The 15,066-nt window shown below is 37.6% G+C and overlaps 1 protein-coding gene across 1 annotated transcript in view; it reads left to right on the top strand.

The window, feature by feature from the left end:
* Positions 1-15,066, top strand: part of LOC117810826 (A disintegrin and metalloproteinase with thrombospondin motifs 7) — a 78,261-nt gene that overhangs the window by 7,609 nt on the left and 55,586 nt on the right. Inside the window, exons 3-7 of the mRNA XM_034680806.1 lie at positions 3,360-3,543; positions 6,122-6,321; positions 9,188-9,271; positions 10,293-10,417; positions 11,275-11,424. Of these exons, the coding sequence (XP_034536697.1) occupies positions 3,360-3,543; positions 6,122-6,321; positions 9,188-9,271; positions 10,293-10,417; positions 11,275-11,424 (743 nt within the window). The remainder of the gene's footprint in view (positions 1-3,359; positions 3,544-6,121; positions 6,322-9,187; positions 9,272-10,292; positions 10,418-11,274; positions 11,425-15,066) is intronic.

Raw genomic sequence — 15,066 nt, 5'->3', positions numbered from 1 at the left:
ATAATAAAACACTACCAGATTAACACAGTAAAATAGACTAAGATGCAACACTACAAGTAAATGCAGCAAAGTAAAACAGAATAAAATATTAAAATACTGAGAGATAATCCGTCACTGGAATAAGATAAGATCGAATTAATAACTAAATAGACAATGAAATAGTCTGCAATATATGAATAGATAAATACAAATAAAAAATAAAGAGAATACATTATATATTATTTCTTATAAGAGAGTATTTGAATTTAAAATAAACTAAAAATTTGAACTAGATATGTAAGTGAGTATGGTAAGTTAGATATGAAGTATCCTTAAGTATTATTAGAAGACAAACACACTGAAATGTTTATCCATGTTATTTTCTTTTACAGCCTGGGTATGCTTTGAAAGAAAAGAAAAGTCAAACAGCATCATATATATATATATAAATTTATTTATTATTATTATTATTATTATTATTATTATTATTATTATTATTATTATTATTATTATTATTATTATTATTTTTACAGTAGAACGTTTTGTCTTGTCTTTTTGTTATTTTTTCAAAATGCTGTTTCTTCTCCTTTTTTTCTGAGAAGTTTTTTCTATACAGGCAGCCATATGAGATAACCCCTTTTTCTTCTGCTCTCCTCACATTAAGGATACATTCTGCAGGTGGTGATGATGTAATGCCAGTCCAGCTGTGTTTGTTGAAAGCGTGTTTATTTTGGAGCTGGAAAAGATGGCTGGCTGATTAGTTAGTCATTACTGAAGATAACTAGAGCTGACTTTGTGCTACAGATATCTGACTAAAGACTGGCAGCCCCTGGCTGGACTAATGTTTTTGTCATTACTAATATTAAAATACCATCTGTTCTTAATGTATCTTGATAACTGAAATATTTGACTACAAATAAGGAAGCACTAAAAACAATATACTGTCCTGTGGGAACGTATCCAATCTGTGCTGACAATGCTGGTTAGATGAATGAAACTACTGAAAATATGTCAAATCCATTGGCGGGAGCCTTGACATCCATCCTAGCTGTCATTTCCAGCTCAGTTTACTTTGTACATCTGTAAAATTGCAGTTGACCGCTCTTTGATCCTTTTCTGTCTTCTGGCTGCAGAAACTGACAAGAATCTGCCCTCACTTTGTCTCTATATGTGGGCAATGTAAGAGTTCTGTTGCCCTTCTTGACTCCCCCCCCCCCCCATGGTTCTACTGTAAAAGCATTGCCTATGAATTTAATGCAGCAGCTCTTATGTCTAAGCCTCAGTGAGATCTTATGACTGTGTGACAGCTGAGGGAGAGTAGAGGGAGCAGAACGTGGACTGGAATTAAATGTAGGACGAGGATGGTCGGCAGCGAAAAGAAAAACAGGGGGGCTGCTGGAATTTGGTTTTGGCACCGTACCAGCAGGATTTAGGGTGCCGAGATTTATGTGACATCTGATCTTTCCCCTTTCACACTGGCACCCTTAAAGTCCACAGCAAACTTAACACATCAGGCTGTTCAAACTGTTAAACTGGAGGCTTACTGGGATGTGTAGTAAGTAGGGTTTTGACTTCCAGATGCTGACTTCAGTAGCTTTACCATATTTGTTAATTTCAAGCAGCGTTTGGAGACAAAATGTTGTTGTTGTGTCAACAAGAGATGGATGTCCTAATTTTACAAAGATTCCGAATTCAAATAGCATTAGTTAAATTAAAACAACTTCTCTTATCAAAAGATTGAACCCTGCCATATGTGTACTAATCCAGCGAAGGGATTTGAATCTAACTTCACATTCTGGATTATACGTGCATCTTTACCTTCCAACCCCTTCTATGTGTGTATATATACTCTCCTGCCACTACCCACACGCATGCATTCACATACCCATAAGCCTTACACATAGCAATTCAGCAACAGTGCCGCAATGCAGCCCTGCCATCACTACACATTTAACCCTGCAATGCTGTAATATTGATGTCCCAGTGTGTGGTTACAAATTGCATTACAGTGTTTTATAAGTGCAAGAGGCATGGCTTGTTAACACAGCAGGAGCTCCACATACATACACCTTCAGTCATGCATGTATAATCAGTGTCATTCTGTCCTGACAGCTTTGCTGTTACACATTGCCATCATCTTCCCTCCATTCCGCCTCTGATACTACGTCCAATAGAGGATCCAAGACTTAACAACCCAAGCATTACGTCTTAATGTGTCACCACTTAAAGAGGGACATGAATATCCGGCCTTGAAATGGCAGAATGTAACACAGACTCCCCTCCCTGACTCCTCCATTTTTATCTATTTTGAATTTAATTCATTATTTATTCTCTTTGTTTACCTTTTCTCCGTTTTAAGGATGATATTTTAAGCTGATGTAAAGTTTTGATCTGTTATATCTTAACTTAATGTTAAACAATATAAGAAAAAAGGGTAACAACTGCAGAAATTGTGAATATTTTTTAAAACAGTTTCTTCCAGTCTCAGCATGAGGCTTTGGGCAGCTGTAGAATAACAAAGAGCTGTGCTTAACTTGGAAATCGGTCTCAGAGGTTTTAGATCTGCCTTTATTGCTGTAATTATACAGCTTTTCACTGAAAAGTAAACCATCCCTTAGAAAAGGCCCAAAAGTCCAAATATAACTTCTTACCTGTATAAAAACCATAATTAACTGCCCCAAGTCACATAAACTCTATACAACCTGAAACTGATTCTGTATAAAAGACATTTCTTTCACTTGAAGGATAAAGTGTGAAGACTCTGCAGGATATGATGAGTGAGCATATCTACAGAGTTTCACTGAAACATTCTCAGCATGAAACTTGTTTTCAAGAAATGAATTAATAATAAAGAGATGATGTCACCAGCACAAAGGTGCAAAGTCATGCTACTTTGGTTTTATTTACATCAAGTGAGACTGACTTAATACTTCTTCATGATGCCACTCAGCTTGTATGGGTATATATTGGTGTATAGATGCAGCTGATGGTTATTTTAGTTAAAAATGAAGAGGCTGGTTATTTTCTTGGTAGACCAAGTGACATCATTAGAAAAAAGTAAAAAAGAACATCATTAGATTTCTGTTTTCTTCCCCACCATCAGCCCCAAATCTTAAAGTAATCTTTTTTTCCTCTTTAAGACTCAGGAAAGAAGAAAATACTCACATTTCAGAACACTGAACACAAAATTTTAAGGGCATTATTGCTCCAAATGTATCTTAATGATGTATGTAAATGTGGCTCTTCTGTAAAACAAAAAGATGTTTATACATATTATGAAAAAGTACATTTTTTTTCATATCTAGCCAGCCCAGCATCTCAACACGTCCTCTGTGCTGATCATTATTAAAAGTTTGCTAACAGCCCTTGTTTTTCTTCAGACAGGACTGTTCAAGTTGTCTGATGAAGAGTTCTTTATTCAGCCTTTGGAGAAGTCAAGTGCTGAGACCTCAGCACCCCAAGCCCACGCTATCTACAAACGCCATGCGTCCCTTCCCTCCTCGAGTCCAATCACGCGGCCGGACTCAGGGAAACAAGCTGTCAACGGTACCTGTGGAGTTCAAAGTAAGTCACTCTCTCCTCACCGCACACACTAAATTACACTTGAAAAGTTTAGCAAAGACTAAAACTAATGCATTTGTTATTCATTACTTGAAATCAGGTAATTGCATTCGGTCAGATACATTACCTGAGAATTGATAAGTAGTCTGCATTATGCTAATTCTTATCCAGAAAAACACCACAAATAATTGGAACAAAAAAAGGTGACTGATCAAATTCAAGTCTTCTTCCTCCTCATGAGTCAGCCCCTGTGTAATAATCTGCAGATATAATAATGTGCAGAGGTTAAAGAGATAAAAGTATTGAAATAGACCAGCGCATAAATCAGCTACTTCAAATTCTGAGAAAGCCAAAGTGACCCTGAAAGCAAATTGAGCATCCAGTAGAGATCAAAGTGTGTTTGAGTTTGAGTGCATGAATATGAATCTGCTCTTCCTTTTCTGGTGAGTCACTTAGAATAAAATGACAACGACGGAATAGGCTGTGTTTGTGTGGTAGTTTTAACACATTTTGAAGAATCAATCATGCTTTGATAATAGACCCTTATTTTCAGGTGGACACCTGCTGATGTGTAGTATCAGTGTAGATACCAAACCATGATAGATAGGAAGATGATAGGTGGACAGTTTGATGGGTGATGGCAACAACAGTGGTAACATGAAGGAGAGCAAAAACCCTTATTGACTCACATAGATGGGTGACAAAATAAAGTGTGAATAAATGAATGGAGAGACGTGACTGATGCAGAAGCTTCTAACATGATAAAAAGGGTGGGAAATAATGTGCATCAACTGAAGAACACTGACAGATTGGAGTGAGGTTCAAAGGTTGGGAGGTTTATGTTGTTTTTTTCTTAACATTAATTTGTCTGTAAGTGCAAGAAGAGACTCCAATATGTGCTACTTTAATTTGTCAAATGATCTTTATATTATGTGAAGCTGACCAGGTCTAAGATTGGGGAACAAATGGGATGAGAGAGAGTAAGAGATAACCTGCAACATTAGAGCTGACGGTCAGATTTGAACCTCTTTCAAAGACTGTAGCCTCTGTACAGCTAAACCAGCACCCTAAAGTTCGCAATATTGATCTAAAGTGTTAGTTTAAACAGCAACTTTTACTTTGCTTTTCATTATACTGATGTTAAACACAAAATAACCACGCCTATAACCCACTATATTATCCAACACTTGCCCAACTCATGTGTTCTTTTAAAGCAACACAACAAAATAAATCATATTATCATTCTCATTAAAGGAAAACAACAACAACAGGAAATTGATGTGTTCCTGTATCATCATGAACACACACAGACAGGAGGAGGATGATTACTCAGAAATGTATAACAGGTCACATACAATAAAAAACTTGTTTCCCTTGCTTCTATACATGTTTACTTTAGTCATCCTTCAGCCTAGCAACCCTGATAATGTGGAAGTGAAAAGCCCTTTAACCTGCCTGCTGGGAAGACATAGCTTCTTCATGGTGATTTGAATCAGCTGCTGTGGTGACGTAACAAAAGGATTTGGCGTAGGCATACATGCAAAACCACTCCAACTCCATGAGCAATTCCACTTCCTCCTACACTGTTGTGGTTTTACTTCGGTGTTGCAGAGTGAAGATGTCGAAGGTTAGAGCCAGATACACCAGCTGCTCTGTTGTTGGTTGCAAAAACCAACATAAATGTCTATATTTTGCCCAGCACCAGAGGGACAAATCTAACAGTGGTTGCTTTCTATTTTAATGATGTGTGCCAGCTCCAGTTAGAGCTAATTTGTGTGTTTGTGCCAACCACTTCACCTCCGACTGCTTCAGCAGTGAGGGCTGACCAAATAATTTTACATGTAAAAGGTACGACAGTAAGAGTAGCATAAAAAAAAAACTGTTGACTCTTCCTGTCCAGGTCAGATTCTGAATTGTATTTGTACTGTAATGACGTGGGTTCTTCTGGAGTTTCTTTGGTGTTTTTTCGGCTCTGCATCCATCAGTACTGGTCTTTACCCTGCACCAGCTCAGGGCCTCATTATCAGAGCATCCCTGCAAACTCAGATCACTGCTAGGACACTGAGAGGCTGCAGACCCTCCAGAGACTGAAACTGTGATGCAACTGATTTCAAAACTTTGCTGAAAAGAAAACTATGACCTATTGTAAACAGCTAAAAATACCACTGTAAAGGACCTTTAAGGTGAAATTGCAGGTTATTCATGAGACTAAATGACAAAAAAAGGTTATTCTGGGAGTGTTGCTGCTTCAAAAACAGAATTATAAAACTTTGGATCTGCGTTACTGCTCAAAGTGGGTAAACATGATCTAACATTGAGGTTGGTTACATTGTGAGGTAAAGTGAATCCTATATCTTTTATCATTTAAGCATTTAAATGAAACATACAGTGGCAGCTTGGTCTTTATCTACAAACATTGAGAATATGTAAAGCAGAGAGGCCATGAGGAGGTGCAGACCTTGATGTAAGAAAACAGCTTGAAGCACAAGAGTGTATGTGTGGAAAGGGAAAAGTCATAGCTTTTGTTTGCACAACATGCATCAGCAAGGTTTTCATTAATTTTTTTGCCTCCCACCTCCAGATTCCCATCAAAGTCTTGAAGACATTGAGAGAGAGCGGGAGCGATGGGAGCACCGGCAGCAGAGGAGAAGAAAGAGGATTCGTCAACGTTCAGTCAGTGAAGAGAAGTGGGTGGAAACGCTGGTTGTGGCCGACCCGAAAATGGTGGAGCATCACGGGAGCAGAGCTGTGGAGAGCTACGTCCTGGCTGTCATGAACATTGTGAGTGTGTGACATTAGGCATTACGGTAACATGACATTCCCATATATTGAGATTTATGCTGTCTGACTCATCAGACATGAAACCATTTGACCCTCAATACACTTACCAAGACACAGAATTTTCCAAAACAATTTAAAATACTAAGACAAATCTCATTGGCTCCACTGCTGAGAGTTAGATGAGAAGGACTGATGCCCCTCTGTGCAGACACTTAATCCTAGCTTAGCACTAAGTCTGACAGCCAGAGAAAACAGCTGGCCTGTAGTGGTCCAGGGTCCAATAATATGACCACTAACACACTCTTAAATTGTCAAATTCACACATTACATCTTGTTTTGAATATTAATTGAGCAGAAATAAGAACATTGACCTATTTCCCAATGGGATTAAAGCAAACACGATGTTACATATAAAGGGAAAGAACCTTAAAAAGTGCTGATGGCAAGATTTTCTTTCCTCTTGACCGAGACAGACTAGTTATTTCCCCCCGATTAGCCGAGTTTAGCATTTTTATGCTCCGGTTTGCTAACCCTCTAATTGCCAAAGCACAAGATTTAAACCCATCTCCTCTCCTCAGTGAGGATCTTTATTATTTTATATTTAGAATACATGCAAAAGCCTTTTCTACAGTGGCCAAGAGAGGTCAGTGCAGAACACCTGTAATGAAAAAGCCTCCTCAATACTCTGAAAACACATGAAAAATACAAATAAATGCAATACAAGCTAACTGAAAATACATTCACAAGTTTGACTAACAAACAGAACTCATAGAAACATGCTTCACTTGTACACAAAAGTAGAATTTAGTCCAATTGTTGCAGGTTTTGGATGGATGGAGTGATGGTTTGATTTTCTAAAGGTTATGTCTGTTTAGCTTAGCTCGTCACAATTTATTTACTATTAGCATTAGTATTGACATTGAATCATGCAATAAACATTAACAGTTATGGAAATAAATTAGTCTCATTGATCCTTATTAAATACAGAATTACGCTTTATTTGAACACCTTGAAGTTGTTTTGAACGGCAGCTTCTTCCATCCTCTCGTAATGTAACACAATGAATAGATTAAGCTCTTTTTCATCTATCTTGTCTCAAGCGTGACTCCAGAGACTCCAGTGTTATTACTACCTCCTACTTTGAGGTTAAATAAACTGACTTCTGTGTCTGACATTGATTAGCACATAATTGTTTTCTCCAAAACTCAGTCATGTCTGCCCCGACCACAGCTGCTGAGAGTGCCATCAGAGGACAAAATATCAGGAAAGGGAATTCACTGACACAGAAGCCCTCAGATTAACTGACTTAACAGACAATAATACACAGAGGAAGCAGCCATTATTCCACACATCCTCTCATGCTCCTTTTCTGGACTCCTTTACACTCCAGCTTTGAACTTGAAAGCCCTAAATGCTTGAGTTTTGTAAAAATAATCTTGCAAAGCATCAAGGGAAACAGCCTCTTACCCTTGTCCAAACAATAAGTATTGGGAGCATTTTCCTCAGCCAGCAGCTGCTCCATTGTCTCATCACAGGCTCTGTCTTTAAGTTGTCAGCTTCACAAGTGGTTATATTTTTATATTCTGATACACTGTGCGCACCCAGTGGTATGATTTATTCACACACAACAGCACAGACAGCCAATCTCAGAAGCCCTCATAAAAATAGCCTGTGACTTCCTTTCACATGGTGATCTTATGCTTACTTATTGAATTGTATTTTGGGTTGTAATATAACCACTTGTTTACAGATAAACAGGACGTAAAGGAAGAACGTAGAAATCCCCAAAATTACTATTTAAGCCTTTGAAAATGTGCATAGATGTACTGTTACAGCATCAAGAGGAAGCATTAAATCAAAAGCTCAAAATAGTTGCAGCTTTATTTTTATCCACAAGAGAAACAGGGGAGGAAAAAAGAAGAAAAAGAAGTAAGTGTAGAGACGACCGCTTCAAACGAAGTGGTGATGAATTAACTCCTTTGTGTTGGTTTCTGTCTGAAGCGCTTCAGTTACACAACTTTCACTGCAGAGAAAGTGTGTGGATGCTCTGCCAAATAGCAATAAAAATGTGAGGGAGCTGGCCAGTTTCACACAGCTGTTGCTTCTTAAACTCTGTGGTAACTTAGCTGTTATCAGACTGAAGAGGCCCTTTTATAGATGCTGTTACTTTAACAACAGAATGAGAGGCTCTGTTTTGCTCTTTAGGATTGTTTTGTTGCAGTCATTTGACTTTAAATCCTCCAAACTTTAGAGCAGCAAACTTTCTTCACTACTCCTTATAACAGCATCATGTAAGCTTAAGCCAAGCATTGAAATACTTATTCTTACTTATTCACTTCTCATCTGTAAATCCTTCTCTCCAGCGACCCCCCTCGTAATACCTCCTGCCTTTAATGAAACACTTCTCTGATTTGACACCTCGTTCCACCTGCTCAAATGCAAGTCACAGCCTTGGACTTGTTTATATTCCCATTTTTATAACAGTGATTTAAACAGTTTTCCATCAGGCTTGATGCTGCTTTTGTTTAACAAAGGAGAAGGGATTATTTTAGTGTTTGGGGTCATTTTTTTCACACCTTTGATGCTCATTGTGCACAAACAGAGTTTGAAGCGACTGATGACTCAAATAAACAGATTCAAAGTTTAGTGATGTTTATAACTCAAAGGATGACAAATGGCAGCTACCTGCTGACATTGAGTCCCTCATCCTCAAATACAACATTAAGAAAAACTTATCTTATAGAGAAGTGCGTATCAAAGTCTAATATTTTAGAAACAACCTTATTAGTATCAGCTTATCTACCTAATGTAAGTGGGAATCACTAACTCTTAATATTGAAGTTGTTCTTTTTTTTCTTTTTTGCAGGTGGCGGGTCTCTTTAGTGATGCGAGTATTGGAAATGCAATCAACATTGTGGTTGTCCGACTCATCCTGCTGGAGAAGGACGAGGTAAAAATGTGTGTTTGTGCTTATGAAAACAGGCCTTTGAATTTACAGTGCTCAGAAACTGAAAATCATATGCTAAAAAACAAGGACAAGAAAATGTAAGTGTATCTTTACTTAAATTTGCCTGAATAACAAGCAGTAAGAGCTACTAAAAGTCTGCACCTGAGAAAGAATCTGGACTTGTTATTTCTGAGGAGGATTGGCTAAATGTATGTTCTGTGCAGTCCACTTCCACCAGCTCAGGTCTTTGGAGGGATTTCTGTTGGCGTAATGTATTAAGGTATTTTGTAACCCCAAAAAAAAAATGTATACAAACAGCTGAGGCTGGAAACGGTCTGTGTTGGAGGAAGTGTGGAGAACAGCTGGCAGACCACTTTCACATATTTTGGAATTGCCCAAAAATCAAGTCATATTGGGGGTGAGTAATTAAGGCATTACAAAACATTTTTGGAGCAGGGATTGACTGCTCATTCTCATCAATTTATCTAGGTAACATCGCAGCCCACCTCTCAGTTAAGGATAAATACTTGGTAAAGATTTTATTAGCAGCCAGCAAAAAGGCCGTGACATGAAAGTGGCTGCAACCCAATCCTCCGACAGAGACTGAATGGATAGAAATCGTGTCTAGTATTGAACATATGGAAAGAATGACCTACTCACTAAACCTTAGAGCAGAAAAATGTTTGCATTACTGGGAAAAATGGACTGTGTACGTAGCATTGAGGGATTAATAAGCCATTACTGTATGAACTGACTGTATTTCCACTATTATAACTAAGATGTATAGATGACCTATTGTTTCTGTTTCACTGAGCTGTGCTGTCTAACTATGCCTGTTCAAAAAAATAAAGTATAAAAAAAAAATAAAAGTCTGCACCTATTTAAAAGCAGATAAGTTTAGTTTGTCTGAACACTTTTTTGATTACTTCTCTCTTCAAATATCATCGTTATTTTTTCCTCACTGTATGGACTTGTTATCTTTATTTTTTCCTTCCTCCATCTTAATATGCCATGTGTCCAACAGGATGACTTAAAGATCACACACCACGCTGACAACAGCTTGAGCAGCTTCTGTAAGTGGCAGAAGACGCTCAACATGAAAGGAGACGAACACTCGCTACACCACGATGTGGCTGTTCTTCTCACAAGGTAAATAAAATCTTATTTTCAAGAGTCTTTTCTTTCCTAACCTGTGCATAATCTTATCTCACAAGAGAGTTAGTCAGTTAAAAAGAGAGGAATCTATCTATACAAACTTCATCTCTACCACAAACGTACTTCAGTCAGAGGAAAACAAGGCTTTTTTTACAGTAATTGTACCTTGTTTCAACCATGACTGTATGAGTAATACGATTAAAAAATATGAGAACCTGTTTTTCTTATTTCAGTGGCATGCTGTACTGAAATACCATGTCTTCCCTATCTTTTTAATTGTGCCATTTATTGAATCAGGAGCAGCTTATTGAGATTAAAAAAATCTTCTGGGGGCACCATTGGCCTAGCAGTTTAAGCCCTCGTTGCAGCAGTTGCTGGTTCAACTTGTGTGTCTTCCCCCACTCTCTCCTCCTCACATTTCCTCAGTTGTTATATCAAAAAAGGAGAAAATGCCCAAGAATATACATTTTAGAAATATAATTAAAATCTTCTTTTCAAGAGTGTACGGACTGTGACACACTGCAGCACAGATAACTAAGTTTCTAATTAATAATGAGCAACCATACATACAATTAGAGATAAGTCACTATAGTACATTAAAGCAGCAAATATTTGTCTGATGAATTCATGGTCACAGTTATACATTTATCAGACAGATAGTCTATGGCCAGATGTGCCTGCCTCTTTTTAAAATAACTATGAAAGCATCCAAGGAGACCAGTTCTCTTACATTGTGCTGTATAACAGCACTCATTCATGTATCTGCTATATCAACACACTCTGACAGAGGTCTTGCTTAAATTCATTTCATTTTTCCAGTCTCCTTAATCTTTTTTCATTACTTTTCACAGGAAGGACATCTGTGCATCCATCAACATGCCCTGTGAGACTCTGGGTCTGTCACATGTGGCGGGGATGTGTCAGTCACATCGCAGCTGCAGCATTAGTGAGGACACCGGCCTCCCGTTGGCCTTCACTGTGGCTCACGAGCTTGGACACAAGTAAGGTTTCACACAAGAGGACACACACACACACACACACACACACACACACACATATTTTATTATTATTCTCTCAGAACAACAGTTCTGTGTGTGGAGAAATCTTATCAGAAAAATGATTTGACTGGATTTTAGTTTTTTGGGGGTTTTTTTGGTGAATACACAAAATAATTTAAGTCAAGTGAGCTTTTGCATAATGGCGATGACGACGGAAGATTTCCCTCTATCCATCTTTCCCGACTCGACCAGTGAGTCTGGTTCTACAGTAAACTAATGATGGGTTCTTCTGGAAAGGGTCCTAAGTTTATATTTGCATTTAACCGTGCTTTACAAAGACAATTGGATTTAATTGGATCTTTAAAAAAGTTCATCAGCACCTGTTTTATCCTTTCTTCTGATATTGTGTTGTTTTCACTCTTCATCTTTGCTTCAGTGTGAGTCTACCTTTTAGTCACATTTGTCCTCTTATCCTCTCTTTGGTGTAAAAATCGGTCACAAACAGAGGAAAAGAATTGATTGTAGAACAATGAAAGCAGAAAAATGTTGAACCAAATAATAGAAAGAAGACTTTCTGTCTAAAACAGTGAACTCTATCATGATGGGGTTCTGATTTATTGCTTGTCCGTCAAATTAAGATTGCAATTATTTTAATTTGCAGTAACGCAATAGTTAAAGTCACCATCCTAGAAATCCGAACAAAGGTGTTTGTATTTTCTCCAGATAATAAGCATGCAGTGGGATTTATCACTGTTCTTTTAGCCTCTTGATAACAAATTGTGACATTTGTGCTTGAGACAGGTTTTTTTTCTCTCAAATGAACAGCCTTAGTAATCAAAGGAAAAAAAGCTTTTGAACCAACAACAACAGATTTGCTTTCTCAGAAAGGAACAATGGAGCATAAATCATATTCAAAGGTTATCTCAAGACAGCAGTCAAGCAGATAAAGAATACTTTTCTCAATATTTATATATTTTTTAATGGTATTTAAAGTGTTTCAACAGAACTGTAATGAGTTTTCTCTATTTGCTTATTTTCTTTGGTCCATTTAACTGGAAAGTACTCCAAGTTCCTGAAGCTTCAGCTTTTCATTTGTACGAGCAAACCAGTGAAAACACATAATGCGAGCCTCGATAAGGTTGCAAACCTCTTTGTTACGGAGGTCAGTGCTTTATTTTGTTGGAGAATGTGTGAGAAAATAAAAGAAGGGTGGAGAAGTAGGTGCCATTTTTACCTTTGTGTCTACCCAGAGAAGTGAAAAACACTCAGCAAATGTCATGCTTGTTATCTGAGACAGAGAGATTACAATGCTTTACATTTAGAGCAATCACTCTGTCACGTTAATTTGTCTCGTTGGTTTGATTTCAGTAGCATCGAGTCACAACAGGAGATATCTCAAGGCATTTTCTATTAGATCATGCCCTTTAAAATATGAAGCACTTATACAGTCGGATCTGTTTTAATGCTAACAGTTTGGATGGCCTTGGATAAAAAACGTCTTCCTCTGCTCGAGTGGGCTTCAAGGTAGTTCTCAGAGAATTTTCAACATTTAAGTTTTTACGAGGAAGGAAAAATCTGCAACAAAGCTGCTGCATGCTTCCTATCGTTGCATTTCTCCGTTATACAGATTGGCCTGATTTTCAAGTAACATAATTAATATGAATGGTGACACTCTAATAGCTTGAGCGTTATAAAAAATAAGGAGCAATTGTATTGCCACTAACACCACATCATTCTCAACACTGCACACATGGCTGCAACTGATGTGCACTGTAGAGGAGAAGAATGGCACACAGTCACATGTTCAACCTTGAACAGACAAACCTCTGCCGGGGAATTAGCTTTGACAGTTATTTGTAAATCTCCTTTTCTCCATCGAACCAGTTTTATCAACACAGCCTCTGCAATTATAATCACATGCTCCCTACACTAATTGGATGTGACTGCAGTCAATAGAAAGCACTGTGGTTATTAGCTTTGTCTTTGTTGTGGTTCTTAAATACCACCTCTGAAATCTTCTTTACTTCCTTTTACACCACATCTGTTTGTACTGTCGACAGCTGGTCCTTTGTTATATTGTTTATTCAGGGTTCTTTCAGGTGTAGCTGAATGCATGAACAGTTGCTGGAGTGATATGAGTCCCCTGTGTATATAGGCTTCCAAGCTGTCTTTTCTCAAAAGAGAAGAGAATGAATTCACTGTAGCTGCAAAGGTGGATTGAAGTTATTGTCAGCATCCACATGTAAAAAGATTATGGGAGAAAATATGTGGGTTTGGTAAGACCTCTTTTAACTCGGCTTCTTTTTTAAATCTTTCAATAGTTGCAACATGGAGCACAAGTTTAGATAGCAGATAAAGGCTGAGGTTCATTTTTTAGGTTTGTAACTTTTTGAATTCGTTTTAATGTATAAACCTTAGAAAATATGGCAGATTTTTTCAAATTACTTTAGCTAATGTTTTATCTTGTTAAGATATAAATATAAATATTTAGTGGGTATATTGACCATCAGATCATAATCTGAGGGAAAAAATTAAACATATGAACTAGGCCCTTTTCAGACCTCAGTGCCACAGCAATTTGGGTTTGATGTTTAAATTTAGTGTGCTAGAAAGAAATGTGTATTTGATTTATGGTTTTACTAAAACTGTATATTCATACTAATAAACCTCTCTCCTTCCCCAAAACGGACGCTTAAACTGACAGATAGAGATCTGAGAATATTTGTAGGTATTTTTGTTGTAGTAAGTTAATGAAACCATGACCAAAAGTATCATATTCTGTCATTGCGTTACTTAAATATGACACTACCTGCACCCAAATGGACTTGAAGCACTTTGTTACCCGTACTGATCTTGTTTCCTCTTGTCTAGATCTTTGCTTGTGTTGTTCTTGTTCTCTTATGTACATCGCTTTGGATAAAAGCGTCTGCTAAATGACATTGTAGCATTGTAACATTGTAACATTATGCTGGAAAAAAATATTTCTCTCTTAACTTTGGACCCACTGTAACCCCATTTTGAGAAACAAGCAAAGAAACCTTCAAATAAATGAATACCATTCACAGGTTGGAGCCTTACAATAAAATATAACCAGGGATTTAAAATCCAAAAGGCATGACTCATTCACTTTTTCCATGGATATTTCTTACTACTCTTGACAGCCTCAAGCAGTCTTTCGCGACAAAAAATTAGCCATTCTTGCTTCCACCTTTAGCTAGCATGACCTTTGGTGCTGCTGTAGCAGCATGCTGTGTTAGATCATGCTCGCCTTGGGGCCTATTGAAAACATCTGACGGCATGAGGTGCACAATGCTTTTGTTGAGTTGCTGCTGACTGCCTTCACCCAATAGCTTCTTTACTTCTGATTGCTTGCTGAACCTGCAAAGTCTTTCTGTTTACAATGATCCATATTTTTTTCCACACTTCTGTGCCACGAGCCAACTACACAACATCATCCATGAGCAAAACTGAATTCAGTGGGATTTACTGTTTTTGATGCTATCTGTGATGCATATGCTACTGTCTGTGTCAGGTCTGATCGAGGGTTATGGAATCAGAAAGAAGTAACATCAAAATCCATTTAGTTTGAAATAAGGAATGTCCCTGATATGAATAAAAACTGAATTAACATAGGCTTCGTTTGGT

This window comes from Notolabrus celidotus, chromosome 3 (genome assembly GCF_009762535.1).
Source record: "Notolabrus celidotus isolate fNotCel1 chromosome 3, fNotCel1.pri, whole genome shotgun sequence".
Taxonomy (NCBI): domain Eukaryota; kingdom Metazoa; phylum Chordata; class Actinopteri; order Labriformes; family Labridae; genus Notolabrus; species Notolabrus celidotus.
This window is presented reverse-complemented; position numbering and strand designations above follow the sequence as displayed.